Below are 13,300 nucleotides of genomic sequence, written 5' to 3'. Positions count from 1 at the left end.
CTGGCTGTGGCACTTTGAGCACTTTACTTTTCACTGCAGTGCTCTTAATCAAGCACACACACACACACACTCACTCACACTCACACACAGAGTTTTGTATTCACGACATACTCTTAGCTTAGGGCGTAGAGGTCCTGCTCATGTCATACACCTACACTCCCTCTTTTTCTGTCTCTCCCACACTTTTCTCTCTGTTGTCTTTCCTCTTTTTTGCTTTCCCCCCTTTTCTTCACCTCTTCTGGTCTTGAGCTCATGGTTTATTATTTGCCTCTCCATGTTCCTTTCTAATTTACTTCAATCTTACCCCACAGCGTCTGACAGTCTCTACATTATACCCACCATCTCTCTCTCTCTCTCTCCCTCTCATCTCTCATTAATACCATAATTGTAAATTATGTGAATTTATATTTATATTTGATTGAATTTCAAGTGAATTGACCTCAACCTTGCTCTCTCTGTCTCTCTCTCCCTCTCTCTGTGTCTAAGCATGGCTTGTTCCATAGCCCCTAACTGTCCATGACCTAAAAAGCTTGCTAATTGCAGGTGAGGGAGGACACAGCAGCTGTTCCCCCAGCTCTCCCAGCCTCCTGTCGGAGCTGCAGCGTGACAAAAATCAGCCACAACACCTCCAAGCTCACCCACATAACAACAAAAGGCTTTTGCTGCAATGTCAGATATCCGCTATTTGAGAATAGTGATGCCAATCTTGCAAATTGTCTGATAACAGATCCAAAAATCAAACAAATTTGCAACAGACTTTTATAGGAAATTAAGTAACTTAAAGGTGATATGTTTAAACATCAATATATTAATTGTGAAATCTTGGTATAATTACTGTAAACAAATGAAACCATGGTAGAGATGATTGGTAGCTTCTATCTCACACCAGTGGTTAGTGCTAGCGTTTTTCAAAATAAACACATTTCCCATAAAGCCTGTTGCTTCCTGTCTTGGTCTCATTCGTTTATGGTAATAGCATTGGTGTTTCAAAATTTATGTGGCAATGATATATTGTTAAAATGTTAAATGTTAAATGTTAAAATGCTACATGTAGCAGCTTTAAGTCCTTTGTTGACAAAATGGTCAATCAGAGTTCAAAATGTTTGTCAGTTTATGAAGCATACACATAGTAACCAGTGATGTAAATAAAAAGGTGGCTAAACTGGTTCATTTGGCCAGGTGAGAACAATGCCATTCGGACTCAGGTGGCACGAAATAATGGCACCGAAGCTCCGGAAAATGCAAGTCTCAGTCCTCTAACAACTGGACTGCGGTGCAGCTCGTTAGGAGTCAGAACGTAATCCAAACCAACTACAAGATTACCAAACTGTGTCTAATAAACAAGCTACTTGTGAGTCAATGTGACTTTTGTTTACAAGCCCTGGTTCACTTGCAATTGGGCAGTGTGAACCTAACTGAACATGCTACAAAGTAAATGTTTCACTTATGCTTTGGACCAAAGAAAACAAACTGTAGGTGTGATTGCACCATATGACCTCCAATCAGTGATCATCATAAGACAAACATTCACCATGATGAACAAAACTCAATTATATATTTAGAAAAGCATTGGCCTATACTTGTTTCTTTATATCTTCATATAATTAACTTGGTTTGATACCACGTACCATGATGTGCACTATGAATTTAGGGTCATACAGATTTATGTCGTAAATTATTTTCTGCAAATGAGACGGTCATCTGAGTTTAGGTGGATTTACCCTCCGCTTCATCCCCGGCTCTAAAACACACTGCTGCAGGAGATTTACCATGCGGCTCTGACGAGGTCACCGAGCAGAACAAGTAGAACAGAATGTGCCAAGGCTGATTTGAGGAAATCATCCTGTACCTCCACACCAGAGGGGGGCAGCGTGGCGCCGTTCGAATCAGGCTGCCGACTGCTCCACTCCCTTTCTCTCTCTCTCTCTCCTCCCCTCCTCCCCCTCCTCCTCCTCTCTCTCTCTCTCTCTCTCTCTCTCTCTCTCTCTCTCTCTCTCTCTCTCTCTCGCTCGCTTCTCTTCAGTGATCACAGCAGTACTGCAGAGAGACATGCCAGCCACTTTGATCATCGCACCAGGGGAGAGAGAGAGGGAGGGAAGGAGGGAGTGAGAGTGAGAGAGAGAGATGGAGGGAGAGAGAGGAAGACAGACAGAGAAAGAGAGAGAGAGAGAGTCTCATACAGTAGGACACCAAGGCCGATGTTTAAAAATGTGACATTTATTCCACAGCTGATGGAATGGCAGGTCAGCCCGCTAATATAGAGCTAATAAAGAGAGAGGGAGGAGGGAGGGAGCAAGGGAAGGAATGAGGGCAGGGATGAGGGAGATGAAAGAGTGAGTGAGTAAGTGAGTGAGTGAGAGAACAAGTGAGTGAGTGAGTGAACAAGGGACTGACTGAATAAGTGAGTGAGTGAACAAGGGAGTGAGTGAGTGGGTGAGCGAGTGAGTGATTGAATGAGCCAGGGAGTGAGTGAATGAGATCAATTGAGTGAGTGGGTGAGTGAGTGAGTGAGTGAATGAGTGGGTGAGTGAGTGAGTGAGTGAGTGAGTAGATGAATGAGTGACTGAGTGAGTGAGAGAATGACCGAACAAGGGGGTGAATGAGAGTGTGAGTGAGTGAGCGAGCTAGTGAGCCAGGGAGTGAGTGAGAGACAGAGAGTGAGTGATTGTGTGTGAAAGAGAGAGTGAGTGAGTGAGTGAACAAGGCAATGAATGAGTGACTGAACAAAGGAATGAACAAGGGAACGAGTGAGTGAGCAAGTGAACAAGCCATGGGAATACATGAGTGAGTGAGTGAGGGAGCAAGTGAGTGAACAAACAAGTGAGTGAGGGAGCTAAGAGAGACAGAAAAAGGGACGGAGGGAGAAAACGAGGACAAAGCGCTCGCTGGGCCAGTCTGCTGTACACCTTTCTAAGAGGAATAAACACTGTAACAGTATTAATAAAACACACCGACACACTGCAGCACAGACTGTTTGCACCCTGAGGAAGTCTGTCTGTGCTGCAACGCACTGCTGCATTTTTTAACTCTGTGCAATGCATTAACCAATGAGATCAAGGCCTTTTAACCTTTTCAACGCCCCAACCTCCAATGAGCACCTCTCCATGGTACTGAACCTGCAGCAGGATCCTAGCGGTTAGAGAGACAACGCTGTAACCAAAATCCCACAGGTTTGATTACCTCAACAGCCCGTGCTCCTGTCCAAGCATCTTGAGCAAAACACTGAACCTCTCACCAGTGTTGTCAACTCCAAGGAAAGTAGCTATATAGGCCTTTTTCACAAACATGGCTGATGTACAACTGCAGGGTGTAGATCGGTGCTCACCATTGCCAGCAATGTTAAGAAGCCAACTTTCTGTGGCCTCCGACTCTGTCTGTGATCACTTATTTTGTGTCTCAATATAACTTATAACGCAACACAGGTGTTGTCATTGCCATATCTTTCTGTTTCTTTTGTCAAACTGTACGACTATGAAAAAGTGATTTAATCGAGGATCACAAAACAGCACAGAAAATGACTGTTAGCCTTAGCCAGTTAGCATTTTGTGACCCTCGATCAGATCACTGTTTTACAGTCGTCAACAGAAACAGAAAGATATGTCAATGACAACACCTGTATTGTTTGATAATATAGAAAAACAAAATCAGTGATCACAGAGTTGGATGCCACAAAAAGTTGGTTTCTTAACATTGCAGGCAATGGTGAGAACTGATCTATTTCCTGCGGAAGTACGTCAGCCATGTTTGTGAAAAAGGTCTATTGGCTGCTCAAAAAGTCAAATAAAGATGAAAAAATGCCAAAGAAAATAATCTTTAAAAAAACACAAAAAAACACTTGATTTTGTGGCTAAATCTAGTCACAAATCTAGCAACAAAGTCGCCAAGTTGGCAACAGTGCTTCTAACTGTTCACCCTTTGCAAGTGGCTCTGGATAAGAGTATGAGCTAAATGCGTAGAATGTAAAAGTCTTCATACTCTCCTCTCTCCAAAATGATGTCTTCATTCCTCTCTCTCACCCTGCTGCTGTGTCTATCACCTTCTCTGATTTACACTTTCTCACTCTCGTTCGTGTTATGTGTCTCTTTCTCTCTCATTCTCATTCTCTCATTCTCTCTCTCTCTTGCTAAGATGCCTTAAATCTAAATGTAGGCCAAGGCAGTGTTCCTCCTCTGGGCTAATTGGTACTCTGTAACATTGTGTCTTTAGATCACACAGGATACAACAGAGACTCATTCTGTTCCCTACGGGGGGTTCCAATTTTTATTCGTCATCAGGACTTGATGCATCCAAGTTCAGAATCATTCAGTTTTGGCACCTTGAAAGACATTACGCTTTTTTTAAATTCTCATTTACAACAACACAACGCAAAAACCAAAGAACAAGAAAAATGAGAACAAGAAAAGAGACTAAGGCTGTGTGAGAGTTCAAAGGGAACGGAAAAAACTGAAATTGCGTACTTAGATGTAAGAAGAGATGAGGTTTTCTTCTCTTTTAAAAAAAGCCTTTATACGTTCTTCAAAGTTTGTTCTTTTTGTTTCAAGCGTAATGAAGCCCCACCCCAAATTACCCACTCCAAAAAAACAAAACAAAATGAAAGAGAAAAAAAAACAGAAATAGACACAGTACGGTAACATTAATTTCTGCTTTGTCACGCCGACCGCCTTACATGGTATCATTGTTCAAAACATAGGTTCCTCAAAAGCAGATTGGATGATTTTGATTAGCATGCATGTAAATTTCTTAATTTTTTGGAGTCACTTAGCTTGACCTAGCTGGTAGCCATGTTCTCTCCCACACTACTTTGTGTCTTTGGCAGTAGTGACGTGTCATTCTCCAGTCCGCAGTCTTCTTCAGGTTCTCCATTACCCAGAGTTCTCTCTCCACTCCGCCCCCTCACGGAGCGAGAAGCGAGGTCGACCTTTCACCTCCAGCTGACCCCGAACAAAGATGGCTGCCAGGGCCTCGGCGGAAGGCCGAAGGGTTTTTTTTGTAAAAGAATGTGATAATGTGTCTATTACTAACCAAATGTCAGTTTGTCAAGTAGGCTTACGCCTTTTCCTCCCAAACGAGCCAGTCACGATGAATCCTCCTTCTCGATTTAGTTTCCATGACGACTTGATTTAGTTTCACTTGTATGTCACTTTGTTTTCTTTTTTTGTTTTTTTTCTTGTTGTTTTTGCGCCAGGGAAGTCTAGTCATGATTTATTAACATATATATTCATATATTCATATATAATCAATACATATATTAACTTATGTGTTTTTTTTTGCGGCCTGAATTGCTCCCTGCTAAAATCCCAACACCGCTATGGTTCACAGTATTAATGCGAATAAAGAATGAAATCAAGAAGATACAGCAACTAAAGAAAGGAGTGGGGCTTAAGGGAGGTTAGGGTGGGTGGGGGAGGGGCTTGTGGGATGGTAGTGTGAGGGCGGGATCATCGGCGGGGCAAAGGGGCAAACCGCGCCCCCCCCTTTTCATCAGACTGAGGAAGAGAGTTAAAAATATAAAGTTCTGGCCTAGCCCACCGCTCCACAGCCCCGAGACAGACGACCACCAGCCACCCCCCCCCTCTCCCGCCTCCTCTTTCCCCATCCGCCCCCTCAAATCTTTACAAACATGTTCAAAACTCGTTAAACAACGGTAGATGGGAAAATCATGCATGTTTCTTTTTTTAGGCATTTTTTTTCTGTGTCTCTTTTTTTTATTTTTTCAACATGGAAACTCAATGATCATCGGAGACGCTGTGGAGCGCTCAGAACTTCCCTTCCCTTCCCGTCATTTACCCCTCTGTCCATCTATCCTCTTGGGCCCCCTTCCCTTCTTCCCTGATCCATCTTTTGCCGCCTCCCCCCCCCTCCCTTTTCCCTCTCTCGTTTTTTTTTAGGGTCTGAGGTCCCTCTGTCTGTCTCTCTCTCGGTTTCATACGGGCGTGGTGCGTCGGTTGGCGGCGTTGCCGTGGCCGCCCGAGTCTTTCAGGTCCTTCTGGATGCAGTTGTGGACCTGCAGGAAGTTGTGGTCCCTCTCCGTGGAGTTATAGGTGGCCGTCGGGGTGCCCGTCTGGCCCTTGGGCAGCGTGTACATGGACAGCTCGGTGGAGGGCAGCGCCCCGAAGGCCTTGAGGCCCACCGGCGACGCCTCGCGGGAGTGCGAGGGGTCCGTGGAGCGGGACGAGGAGCGCGAGCGGCGGCGGTAGCGGTAACGATAGCTGGGGATGCGCGTGATGGCCGCGCCCTGGAGGTAGTCGGCGGCCCGCGCCCCCACGCGCAGCTCCCGATGGCGGTCGATGAACATGTGCACGGCCAGCACGCCCACCATCTCGGCCATGATGAAGGAGAGAGCGCCGAAGTAGAAGGACCAGCCGTAGGAGTAGCTGTTCTTCTTGGAGTCGCTCTTGGACGGGTCCCCGGCGTTGGCTGATATGTACACGATGATCCCTATGATGTTGCTCAGGCCTGGGACAGGAGAGGAGGGAGGCAGATTAGATCGAGACAAGAATAAAAGCCATGTAGTATCATTTAAATAAACCCACACACACACAGTCATCACTGTTCACATCATGGCATCGGTAAATGTGTAGGTTTGGTTCACTGATGAGCTCAAAGTGTGTGGTTTGGATGGAAATCTGCATAGGATTAAGATAAGTGTGAACTGTGTTAACATGGTTTTACCCTGGTGCAGCAGTTTTCCAGACACTTCACTCCTCTTTACCTGGCCGCTATCAAACTTATATAATAATAATAATTTTCTATGAATCATGTCTGTTCTTCATCAAGCAGTATCTAATTAATAAAAGGATGTAAAAGTTGTATTACTGTAAATTTAAAAATGTATATATATATAAGGTGAAAACATAAACAGATTTAGATGCAGAGGCATCCATGTCATGTTTTCATTTTATTGTCCCATTTTAATTGTATTTTATTTAGTATATATAATGTATATATGTATATATATTTAAATTTAACTATGGGTTGTAACATCTTAGCAGCAATTTTTCACAAAACTCCTATAATCCTCTTCATGTATGGAAATGAATTTAGCTGATTAATTTAGATGTAGCAAATTAGATAAAGCAAATTAGGAAATCTGAATAATGTTGCAAGAGCAATAATAATTTTGCATCAATTAACTTAAATAAAGGAAGCTATAGTACACACAGGTAGTTTCTCCAGACCAGCACTACAGTGAGCAGTAGACTATGCGTGCCATGCCTGCTCTCTTTTCAAGTAAACAAGTCTCACCTTCATGTTAAAGCAGCTGAACAACTGGTCAAGCAGTAGACCTCTTAACCAATTAGATATTTTATGTACACAGACAAAAAAAATCATTGGTCAAAAAAGCAGAATCCACTGATACCAAGAGTCGACTCTCAGGTTGTTGGAGTCGAGGAATCAACTCTTTTGGGGTCGACCCTCTTACACTGGGCCACTTCTGGGTTCTTCATCTATCAGTTTGTATGGACTGCTGCCATTCAGTGATGTTTGGTGATATAGGCTATGTCACTAAATCTTTTGATAACCATAAGACCTCTGGCATTTTATAATCAATTGTGTTCTATAAGAAGTGCTTCTATGTATGTATGCATAATGTATGTATTTGTATAATTGCTATCGGTTCAGTTGTAGCAAGTCAAGTAGCCCAAAGTTACTGTATTCTCTATAGAAGAGATCAACTAGGGCATTGCAGTGATTCTCAATCTGGGGTTCGGGACCCCCCTGGGGGTAATGAGATGATTTTTGAGAAATCATATTTCTATTTTTTATCAGATTTTTGGGAACATTTTTGCTTTTTCTTGTGAAATGTTGAATAGTTTTCAGCCTCTAGGCCTTCTCTGATAATGAATCAAATGAAACAACCTGAAAAGGGAAAATCATTCTTTGGTTGTGCAGCCTGTGACGGGGGGTCGCGAGTAGGCACGGCTTCGTTTTAAGGGGTCACGAGTCAAAAAGGTCACTCGGCTCCCTGTCTCCCTGAAACTAGGAGAGCAAGAGAGCTGAGATCACATTCAAATAAACTGATCATTTATTAGATCTATATGTCATCACCAGGAATGTGCCATGGAACTGAACACTGTCTATTCCAGAAGCAGGGATTTTAACTGTGCCACCTATTGGCAGCCAGTAGTTGCTCTCTCTCTCTCTCTCTCTCTCTCTCTCTCTCTCTCTCTTTCCGTCTCCCTGGTAGATGCAAACTGGGACAGATTCACCCTCGTATTTTTTTTCCACATATTTCTTATATTCTTTGTGCCAGAATCGCTCTCTCTCTCTCTCTCTCTCTCTGTCTCTCTCTCTTTCTCTTTCTGTCTGTGCCTTTGTTGCTCGCCCTCCCCAGCCTACCTCCAAGGGTGTTCAAATTCACATTCTCTGTCGATCTCTCATCTGTCTTACCTGTCTCTCTCTCTCTCTCTCTCTCTCTCCATATCTCTGTTTTATCATGTTTTTTTGTTCATACGTTATGGCTCTATGTGCAGCCAGAAATAGAGAGTCACAGACATGCAGACGTGCAGAGAGACAGACAGACACCGAAACAGACAGAAAGACAGATATGCAGATAAACAGCGGAGACGGAAAAACAGACAGAGAGAGACAGAGGTGTGAGAGGAGTGTGAAGGGCTGATTGAGATGGATCAGAGCAGAAGAGTATCAGGGACACCTTATTTTTAGAGTGTAATCCCAGTGGCCTCCTCCTAGCCTAGCAACAGGGCGAGAGAGACAGACAGAGACAGAGAGAGAGAGAATTGCATCTCTCACTTCTGACTTGGAGGGGAAACTAGTTATCTGGCGCGGCGCAGTAGGCCATGGCCTAGAACCAGAGAACGCAAACACACACACGCACACACACACACTCACACACACTCACACACACATACACACACACACGCAGAAACACGAACATACACCGACAATTGGTAACCTGCGCTATCTTTGTCTGCCTAGCTTCATCCTTGGGCGAGTACACACACACGTCAAACGCTACGCAGAACATCACCTGGTGGACATTGTACACACTCACACACACTCATACACACTCACACACACACACACACACACACTTTTCTCTGTTTCAAATGTGGCATCTGCTGCAGACGTGTTGGGATCATGTGCTGTCATTAGCGAATGATGATGGAGTTTTTTAGTGTGTGTGTGTGTGTGTGTGTGTGTGTGTTGTAGTTATGTGTATGCTCTCACTTGCATACCTGCCTCCACTCTCACCACTCTCACCAATCTTTTCCCCCATTAGGTCATCCGTTCCTGCCTCTTTCCTTCCTTCCTTCCTCTCCTTTCAGCCTTCCCTTTCCTCCTCCCTCCCTTTCTCCTTCAATCTCACTTACTCTCTTCCATTCCCTTCCTTCCTTCCATCCTTACTTTTCCTCCTACCTTCCTCCCTCCCTTACCCCTCTTCTGCCCCCTCTATCCTTCCTCATTTCCTCCATTTTCCTCTCTCTCACCCTTCCCTCCCTCCCTTTATCCTTCCCCTCCCTTCATTGTTCCCTTTCCTCCTCCTCCCTCCTTCCCCCTTACTATTCCTCTCTTTCCTTCTCCTCCTTCCTTCCTCCTTCAGGCCTTTCCCTCCTTCTTTCCTTTCATCATCACTTATTTCCTTCCTCCTTCCCTCCACCTTCCCCTTCCTTTCTCCTTACTCACCCCTTCTTCCCCTGCCTCCCTCCTTTACTCCTTTACTTCCTTTCCTTTACTCCCTTCCTTCCTCCTTCCACTCCCTTCATCCTACCCCTTCCTCCTCCCTCCTTTCCCCTTACTCTTCCTCTCTTTCCTTAACATGTTTCCCTCCTTCCTTTCTTCCCTCTCCTCCTTCTTTCCTACCTCGCTCACTCCACCTTCCTCCCCCTCCTTCCTCCTTCCCTTTCCTTCTCCCTCCCTCCATTTCACTTTCGATTCCACCCTCTCCCTCGTTCTCTTCCTCCATCCTTTCCTCCCTGCCTCCTCCTTCCTCCTCCTTCCTCTCCCTCCTCCCTCCTCTTCGTCCCTCTCCTCCCTCTCCTCCCTCCTTCCCAGTGTACCTGCGGAGACGAAGAGGATGCCGGCGCTGAGGATGATGTTGTGGCGTGACTTGTAGAACTCGCTGGCAGCGATGCACAGCCCCCCCATGAAGAGCAGGATCACACTCAGGATGGGGAAGATACTGGAGGCTCGTACCGCGCCTGGACACACACACACACACACACACACACACACACGCACACACACACACACAGCGAGACAGAGAGAATTATTGGCATTATTATATTATCTGCATACCTTATGTGACAAATTTACATTCAAAAACTCCTTATGGCAATGATTTTGTACATTTACAATTTTTCCAAAGCAAGAAAAGACTTAAACAAGACAGCACAACAAATGACATGACATTTGAATGAATGAATGAATGAATGAATGAATGAATGAATGAATGAATGAATGAATGATGAATAAATGTATTAGGATGATGGATAATGGAAGTATAATGTGTAGCTGAATCATCAGTTCTCCAGCAGAAAGAGACTTAAAGAAAACACAAAGAGATTTAGGTGCAGAGGCATCCATGCCATGTTTTCATTTTATTGTCCTATTTTAATTTTATTTTATCTATTTATTTTGGGTTTTTTTTTTATCTTACGGTTATCCTAGTGTTTACTTGAATGTTGCTCTTCTCCTCCTCTGTCCTCTTCTCTTAATTTAATTCCCACTGTTCCATTGCTTTTTTAGATTCATTTTGAGTTTGACTGTCAAAGCACTACTCTGTTAAAGTTAAAGGTGCCAAATAAAAGTTATTACTATTATTGTTAGACCTGAAAATTAATTAACATTTTAAACTGTCAGAAAGTTACAGTCAATGATCACTTTTGGTGTTGAGGGGGTTTCAGCTCCTTGTTCCTTAAAGATTATTATTGTCCTTTCTGCTTCAACTTTTCCCCCTCCCTTCTCTCTCCTCTCCTCTTCTCTCCCTTCATCTTCTCTTCTTCTCCTCTCCTCTCCTCGTCCTTCTCTATCTCTGTCGGGGATCTCTCCTCTATTAGACAGCGAGTCCATCTCGCTCCATCAGGCCTCGCTCTATCGCTCCATCTCTCTAACTCTCCGTCTGTCTCCGTCCTCTTTCCCTCTCCTATCGGTCTGTCCATCAGCTGTCCGTCTATTTGCCCTCTGCGCGGCTGATTGGCTGATTGGCCTCGGGGGTTGTCATGGCGCTGCCGTGGTTACGGGGCTCGATCCGGTTTCCGAGGCGGCCGATGTCACGCCGCTGAACTTTGGATGGTTTTCGCCCCTACTTTAGGTTCCTTTGGTGCAGAAATCATGTTCTTCCTCTTCCTCGTTCCTTCCTCTCTTTCTCTTCTCTCTCTAATTCTTAAATCAGGCAAGAACTGATGAAGAACAAATTGTTATTAACAACAGCGGTAACTATAGTGGTTGCAAGTTCAAACGCACCTAAGATCTGCCCAGTACTACCAGAGTCTCCTTCTTTCTTTCTTTCTTTCTTTCTTTCTTTCTTTCCTTTTTTCTTTCGTTCTTTCTTTCTTTCTTTCTTTCTTTCCAAACAGTCATTTAGAGAGTAGAGAGCATTTCTCGGTCTTGCTTCTTTGTGACGATGAAGATGATGCTGTTGCTGATGAGAATTCTTATCCTTTCTTCTTTCTTTCTTTCTTTCTTTCTTTCTTTCTTTCTTTCTTTCTTTCTTTCTTTCTTTCTTTCTTTCTTTCCTTCCCAGCAGTCATTTAGAGAGGAGAGAGCATTTCTCGGTCTTGCTTCTTTGTGAGGATGAAGATGATGATGCTGTTGCTGCTGAGAATTCTTATCCTTTCTTTCTTTCTTTCTTTCTTTCTTTCTTCTTCTCCCTCATACCCTTCCCCCCCCCCCCATCTCTCTCTTCAGTATGACAGTGTTGTGAAGGTTCCAGTCAGCGAAGCAGATCAAATATTAAGGTGACCTCAGACTTGGCCCTGCGCCAAGCTTCCTCCTCCTCTCCCTCCTCCTCTCCTCCTCTTCCTCCCCCCTCTTCCTCCTCTCCTCTCCCCTGTCCTATGTGTGTTAACCCTATCTCCCCTTCTTCATTGACAAGTGCTGTCAGGGCAAATTATCTTAAAGGTGGAAAGCCCCCTATACCAAGCACATATGCATGCATGCACACACACACACACACACACACACACACACACACAATTTCTTCAGAGTAAGCGGAAATGTCTCCTGTCACACAAGAGCACGCACACACACTCACACACACACACACACACACACACACACACACACACACATCTATATCAAACTCGATCTATCTCTCACCAGAGGTAAAACACACACTGCTGGCTGTGAGACACTCCATCTATGACACACACACACACACACACACACACACACACACACACAGGCGTGCACTGGAGAGCACATACACCTACACGGGCGCATAATATATGGGAGAAGTTGAGGATGAGCTGGGCTGGAAAATGGTGGGAAGCTGAGAATGCCGAAAAGAAGAGGGAGATGGAGGGACAGCAGGGGAGAGAGAGGGGGATGAAAAAGAAAGAAAAGAAAAGGAAAGAAAAGAAGACGAGACAAGAGGAGAAGCGAGAAGACTGCAGGCCTTCACTTCTCTGTGAAGCTGCTTTGCCCCGAGCAATCTCTGTCTCTCCCTCTCTCTATTTCTCTCTCTCTCTCTCCGGCTCTCTCCCTCCCTTGCCCTCTCTCTCTCTCTCTCTCCCTCTCTCTCTCTCTCCATCTCTCTCTGCACTAGCGCTTTAAGCACAAGGCAGGGAGTTAAAAAGGAAGAATTTTAAACCAATGCGCTGGCCTCGAGGCGCACCCTGCCACCAAGCACATCACAGTGCAGACAGAGGGAGAGGTGAGTGAAGACTCAGTTAGCTTCAGCAGCAGACATCTACAGTTTGTTTCAGGCGTTTAGCCGGCGCTCTCATCCATGTGAGAGCAGGGAGGAGGGGGTGCGGGACGCTTCAGGCCGTTTGTGGGCACTGAACCTGCGACCCTCCGGTTACGGGACGATCCCTGTAACCTCTAGGCCGTCCCGCCGCCCCGCACAAGACTGTCCGAGCCAGTCAAACACCTCCGATAGTGGCAAGATCATCTGGTGGGTTTAGCTCAGGGTTCCTACACATTTTCAATTAAAAAATTCCATTACTTTTTCCCAGACCTTGATTTGTTTTTAAGATTTTGCCTGGTGTTCAATATGAGTTACGCAGATAGACATCTTGCCCCTGCTAACTAGGTCATATCACTGTATAGATGAAGATTGTTCTTCACAGCCACAAATATCAGAATATGTGAGATGATTGGCAGGGTTCCTGCA

General features: G+C 44.8%; 1 protein-coding gene across 1 annotated transcript in view; it reads right to left on the bottom strand.

Moving 5' to 3' along the window:
• Positions 1–5,923: 5,923 nt before the first annotated feature.
• Positions 5,924–13,300, bottom strand: part of LOC139650707 (voltage-dependent calcium channel gamma-2 subunit-like) — a 19,454-nt gene continuing 12,077 nt past the window's right edge. The window contains exons 2-3 of the mRNA XM_071527451.1: positions 10,023–10,163; positions 5,924–6,456 (exon numbers count right to left, since the gene is read on the bottom strand). Coding sequence (XP_071383552.1) covers positions 5,924–6,456; positions 10,023–10,163 — 674 coding nt within the window. The remainder of the gene's footprint in view (positions 6,457–10,022; positions 10,164–13,300) is intronic.

The sequence above is a fragment of the Centroberyx affinis genome, unplaced genomic scaffold, assembly GCF_046629955.1.
Source record: "Centroberyx affinis isolate AG114_WGS23_722 - 3 ecotype Tasmania unplaced genomic scaffold, CSIRO-AGI_Caff_v1 ptg001537l_1, whole genome shotgun sequence".
Lineage (NCBI taxonomy): Eukaryota > Metazoa > Chordata > Actinopteri > Beryciformes > Berycidae > Centroberyx > Centroberyx affinis.
The sequence above is the reverse complement of the archived record's forward strand: the minus strand, read 5'-3'. Positions and strand labels throughout refer to the sequence as shown.